General features: G+C 47.2%; 1 protein-coding gene across 2 annotated transcripts in view; it reads right to left on the reverse strand.

Moving 5' to 3' along the window:
• Nucleotides 1–6,474, reverse strand: part of TRAPPC9 (trafficking protein particle complex 9) — a 585,848-nt gene that overhangs the window by 494,555 nt on the left and 84,819 nt on the right. For both annotated transcript variants that reach the window (XM_006830723.1, XM_006830724.1), the window contains one exon: nucleotides 899–1,042. In XM_006830723.1, coding sequence (XP_006830786.1) covers nucleotides 899–1,042 — 144 coding nt within the window. The remainder of the gene's footprint in view (nucleotides 1–898; nucleotides 1,043–6,474) is intronic.

Genomic DNA, 6,474 nt, shown 5'->3' on the forward strand with positions numbered 1-6,474 from the left:
ATCTGGGAGGAGGGAGAGGAGGGGAGGATCTGGGAGGAGGGAGACAAGGGGAGGATCTGGGAGGAGCGAGAGGCGGGGAGGATCTGGGAGGAGGGGGACCAGGGGAGGATCTGGGAGGAGCGAGAGGAGGGGAGGATCTGGGAGGAGGGGGACCAGGGGAGGATCTGAGAGGAGGCCCAAGACAAAGGCGTTAAGGCAGGAGCAGAGTAAGCAGGCAGACAGGACACTTGGACAATGATGAGGTGTGATCACCAAGATCTACATCCGTAGTATACTGTGCACATTTCAACACCAGAATGAGGGGGACTGGGTAGCAAGAGAATATTGCAGGGAGGGGCAAGTGCCTCCGTCCAAGGATGAGGGGAAGATGATAGCTGGCTCGAGCAGAGCACTCTCCACTCAGAGTGGACATTGTACCGGCATTGCCTCTCTAGGTGAAAGGTCCGGGAGACCCAAGAAATCCCAGTGGAGAAATGGGGTGGAGGGGGGCGGGCAGCACCCTCGAGACCTTGGGGAGCACCCTTAAACAATTAGAACGCAATACTTTAGTGCACAAGGCCTGTGCCTGAGCGGAACAGCAGCCCGGCCTAAAATGACACCAGAAACGGCTGCTCCAAGGACTGGGCCTTGGTCTATTCCTGTGTCCTTGGAAAGGAAGCCCAACGTTCATACTATCTGAGCTCCATTCCTGCATTCTGCAGGGGGCTTGAAAACAATGACATTCAGATGCACCACTGAAGCCAACAGGCCCCGAGGACACAGCTGCCACTCTCTGGGGACACTGTCAGAACTGGAACTTGCCTGGGTCACCAAGAGTCCTATGAAGAACATGCCGGGACTCCCAGTGAAGAGGGACAGGACAACCCAACGAAACAGCTCCATGGGGCAATTCACTCACCCTGATCAGACAGGAAGTCCAGCATGGTCTGCAAGAGGAAGGACAGGTGCCTGACAGACAGGGCCGGGTTCCCCATTCTCCTGGAAGCGTAGACGAGCTCGTGCAGCAGCCGCATCTGCACAGCGGCCCAGCCTCTGTGCGTGCCTGCAGGGAAGAAGACAGGCAACGTGAGAAGACATTGCCAGAGGTCACAACAGAAAAGACAGTGAGTCTTTTCTGGAAACACATTTCACATCATGTGCAGCCCTGGTGATGTGAAAAACCAACACCCTCAACAATCAAACTCAAAGGGCATCAAAAACCAGGTTCCCTGAAATGGAATGTGCGGCTAACTGCCTCCTTTACAATGAAACCAGAAGAACTAGATGGCGCTCAGCTACCATTACTGAACATTTTGATCAAAGAGTCTATAAAGGAATTCTGATCAAAGGTGGGGGCGGAATGCAGAATAGAATTTTAAATTCTCATGGAATCCAGATTTCGGGAGCCATGGAGGCTGACCTATCGCCCTGAGATAATCCTTAAACCTTGTACTTTAACAATATTCCCTCAAGACCCTATGCAGAGAAGCAGCGACACCAGAGATGGAGACAGAGATGAGGACATGGAGTGAGGGAGCAGCTGAGGACACTAGACTCATGGAAAGAGAAAGGCTGTGTGCTGGCAGCCAGGAGGTTAGCTTTCAGAATATGTCCTTTTGGTTGTTTAAATTATTATATATTCCTGAGTGTTTTTGTGTACATCTCCCCCCTCCCCAATTAAAAAAAAGGAAGAACAGAGGGAATGGAAGCAAATACTGTTGAATGATGATGAACAGAGATTAAAATCATTGCAATGAAATGATGATGTAAAACCGATGTTCTCCCACGTAAACGATCATTCAGTTCACAGTAAAAGTAAATAAAGAGATAAATAAATAAATACATTTTTAATTCCCTAAAGTCTTCTTAACATCAAATAATAGCTTCGCTTTACTAGTAAATAGTTAAGAACATTGCTGCAGCATTGGGCTCTTTTAAGATCTAACTATATCCTATCAAATTAACAACAGCAACTTGAAAGATTACCTAAGAAATTTAGGGGGCAGTGGCTCATGTGAATGAGGGAGGAACAACTCAGTAAAGGAGCGTGGGAATGGTTGCAGAACTCTTAAGAGTTGATGAGTTCCGTCATCAACATCACGGAATTGATAAATGGTTTGCCGGGCACACGGGGGTGTCAAAAAAGTTCATGGGAAAATAGAACTAAAAGATAATGGAATTTTTTTCTATGAACTTTTGAAGCCCCTGCTTATATTGTTGATAACAACAACAAAAGTAAAACAAATTATTAAAAAAAAAAAAAAAGTTGGTTCCTTGTGTTTGTTTACTTATTCTGAAAAAGAATGGTACAGTGGCATGTTTCACCATACTATAAAAATATGCTTTATGTTATACTGCCTTCTGCAAAGACTATTTCAAAGGCAGCCAGCCCACTTTGAAATCATTAACAATAAACATAGAATAAAAGAATACATTTGTAATAGCATACATTTGGGCAGTAGGCATAAACTGTTGATGGGCCTTCATTGTCAACAACCAGGGACATTCGATGTAAAAGTGCAACATTTCTCTAAAGCATGAGAAAAGTGCAGAAAAGAAAAGAATTGAATTAGAGAAAAAGTGATTATCAATAAGTTTTGATGGCTAATCAAAACCCAAGCCCACTGTCGGGGGTCGGTTCTGGCTCATCGCCACCCCATACAACAGAGCATAGCTGCCCCAAAGGCCTTTCAAGGCCAGACACCTTTCTGGAAGCAGACTGAGAGGCTGGTGGGTTCAAACCGCCAACCTTTTGTTAAGCAGCCGGGCACTGCGCCAGCAGGTCTCTTCACCACAGAATCACTCAGCGTGTTTGAAATCTGAAGCGAGACATCGGTGGTCCAGCCAACTGATCAGTGTGCCTCAAGGTCCCCGAGCTTTAGACTTACTTAGTGTCTCTCCCTTTTGGCAACAATGACTGATCTTGAATGTTTGCCAGCTTCAGGGCCTTCCTGAAGATGGCTTGGTATAGCAGCATTCCAAGGCCAGCAAGTCCAGAGCCTAGCTAGCTCTTCAGAGGCCTCGGTGGGAAACAGGGGTAAGGGCCAGTCTCAGTCACATCAGATCTGAGTCCCATATGACATGACTAAAGGCCACACCCCGAGGGTTTCCAGTGGATGCTCCAAGGCCAGGCCCGTGGTCCCCCAGTAGCTAAAGAGTGGAATCTGTACAGGCAATACACCCACTTCGAGATTCTGGTTTCAGAACATCCGGAGTGAGGGCAGACTCTGAGAGCCATTGGAGACCCCAGTGATTCTCATCGTCATTCAGACTTAAATCTTAAACCAAAAAGATCCCAGGGGTCTGCTTCAAACCACACACCTGTTGAGTTTAATTAGAGAGAATGTCCTGAGCATTGTGCTGGCTTAGAGACCTACCTACTGGATATGGGATCAAACGGAAAACAATACCAGAGAGATCAGACAGAAGCCTTCAGGGGCAAAGTTTATGTTGATGGGGGAGGAGTTATTCAGAAAAGGGGGGAGGGGGTGGAGGATGGTGGCCCAGCTCGGAGAATGTGATCCATTTCCCTGAACTGCACATGCAGAAAACTGGAGAACTGGTGTAGGTTCTCAACCACAACAAAGATCAATGGTTTTAAACACACCTACAGGTGATCATTTCTTCTTCTATGGAATCTCAGCACATTTTCCTACCAGCACTCTAAGGTTTACAGTGTTCAAGAGTAAAAGTGTCAGTGTGAGGACTAAGGTGTGCCTGATCCAAACCATGGTATTGTCAGTAGCCTCATATGCATGTGAAAGCTGGACAACGGAAAAGGAAGACCACAGAAGAATTGATGTCTTTGAGTTCTGGTGTTGGAGAATACTGAAAGTACCATGGACTGCCACAAAAAGAAACCAATCTGTGTTGGAAGAAGTGCAGCCAGAGTGCTCCTTAGAAGCCAGGAGGGTGAGACAATCTCCACGTACTTTAGACACACTATCACAAGAAGGTATGCAAACCCTGGAGAAGGACATCATGCTTGGTACAGTGGAAGGTCAGCAACAAGGAGGAAGACCCCCAGTGAGATGGACTGACACAGTGGCGGCAGCAAAGGGATCAAGCAGAGCAATGATTGTGAGGTCCACGCAGGACCAAGCAGAGTTTCGTCCTACTCATCTGACAACTCTAAGATCCCATTCACGGCTGCCTCTGGCCACCTGCCCTTTGGGGTGGACCAGCCCCTTATCTGTGTTTCCACTGTCTCTGGTACAAACCTTCCCCCAGCTGCAGGTCCAGCCTCTGTGCCTCTGAGATCAGTCCTTCATTCCCTCTGTTCCCAGAGCGTCCTTGGTACCCAGCCTGGCTCCTGGCATGCAGGTGATACTTATCCAGCAGGTGAGATTGAGCAAAACCCTGCAGAGGAAACTCCCAGGTCTACAGAGCAGAGGCACAGGCACAGGTGCGTCGGGGGAAAGGGGTCTGTGGTGATATACTTCATGGAGGAAGGACCCAAAGGCAAAGGCATGGAACACATGGGACAGCATTTCATCTAGGGAGTGGGCCCCTTGTACTGTTCACCCCACTTGTGTGCATATTTTTAAAAAAGCTTTTTAATGTTCTTTGAGCTGACCAAACACATTTAAAAAATAATAATAAACCACAACTTTAGATCCCATTAAGAAGCCCTGGTGGTACCCTAGGTTAAGAGCTGGGCTACCAACCACAGGGCTGGTGGTTCAAACCCATCATCCACTCTTTGGGAGACATATGAGGCTGTCTGCTCCCATAAAGATTAACAGTCTCAGGAACGCTAGCGAGAATGTCCTATAGGGTTGCGGGAGTCAGAATCGACAGGACACTGTGGGTTTGCTTTTGTTTTTTAGATGCTAATTGTGGTTTTTAGGTGCATTTGAGTCGTATGCACAACAGAACCACACCCTGCCAGGTTCTACGCCAGCCTAACGCCAGCCTAACAATCGGTGCTACACATGAGTTCACTGCTGCAGCCACTGTGCCAGTCCATCTCATTGGGGGCTTCCTCTGTATCGCTGACCCTCCACTTTACCAAGCACAATGTCCTTCTCCAAGGACTGGTCCCTCCTGATAGCATGTCTGAAGTCTGAGAGACAAAGTCTGGTCATCCTGACTTACAAGGAACATTCTGACTGTACTTTTTCCAAAACAGATTTGTCTGTTCCTCTGGCAGTCCATGATGTTTTTAATATTCTCCTCCAGCACCATAACTCAAATGCATTCATTCTTGTACGGTCTTCCCTATTCATCGGCCAACTTTCACTTGCATATGAGGTTAATGAAAATACCATGGCTTGGGTCAGGTGCATCTTAGTTTTCAAACTGACATCTCTGCTCTTGAATAGATACTACTAGTTTATCCTAAAGAAATCTTTTTGAATGTCGGGTGGCGATACTTTTCACACAACTGTTAGGAATGGAACAAAAATGAATTCTTGCAGCCTCTCCACATTGTCCAGGGGCAAAAAGGCCAAAACGCTGACGCAAAAGAAAAGCAAGAAGCTAGAATCAATGTTATGACTAATCGACGCATGAACCCAAAGACCCAACAGGATGCACCTCCACACAACTGGCTTGAGAAGGACTTCTTATTTAAGAATCGGGTCCTCGTCACGCTGCTGCTTTTATTAAAAACAGATAACGACCCAGTTCCTGCTGCAGCTCATACTGAGTGGGACTCAAGGAAATTTTTAAACACAACAAACTACGCAAAAGCCATAATCTCTAAGACAGAAATGGCTGTTGCTGTAAAATGTGATGTTTTCTCCTTAAGACAGATCTGCAGCAGGTGACCCAAGTGATAAAATTCAGCACTGGTAACCGACGCACTCACGCTTTGAGGTCACATTATGTACGTCAACTGTGGACTGACAGCAATTCTATTGACCTTGCCGGTCTCTTTCATAAAAGTTCCTGGGGAACCTTTCATCTCTTGCTCAGGAATGGGCTCAGCAAAGGGAGGACCAGCGTGTTCATGCGCAGCATCACGAGGCAGATTAAAATGATCGCTAGCAGCACCCTTCATGCCGGCAGATGTGCCTGGCACACATCTGTGTTGCTAACCTGCTTCTGTAACCAGCTAGTGAGAATGTCCATTTAGGGGAAAGGTGGGAATGCATTTCAGGGCCTAAGAATGCAGGGCATCTACCTTTTATTCCCAGGTACAGGGTGTTAGCGATTTCCATTTAATTCCTGAGGAATGTGCAGAGGTCCGGGGCAGTGGTGGAAGGCGGGGTGCGACAAAGACTTCATTTCTGATTAAAAGTGACAGCCAGCTGGTGTTTCTCACTTTCCCTTTTCAGGATTTTGCTCCTACCTTCCTTGGAGCCCATTCCTCCCGTAACAGAAGGTGGTTAGAGATGCGTGTCTTCACTGAGTTTTTCAAAAGAAATAAATGCCTCATTTGTCGGATTGTTAAAGTGCAGGCCAGAAGCAGGGTCTATTCAGTGGACGCACTGGGTGCCTGCTCCCCACTTCTCACTGGGGTCTGACCCCACGTGGTACTGACCTGTGAGG

The sequence above is a fragment of the Chrysochloris asiatica genome, unplaced genomic scaffold (assembly GCF_000296735.1).
Source record: "Chrysochloris asiatica unplaced genomic scaffold, ChrAsi1.0 scaffold00001, whole genome shotgun sequence".
Taxonomy (NCBI): domain Eukaryota; kingdom Metazoa; phylum Chordata; class Mammalia; order Afrosoricida; family Chrysochloridae; genus Chrysochloris; species Chrysochloris asiatica.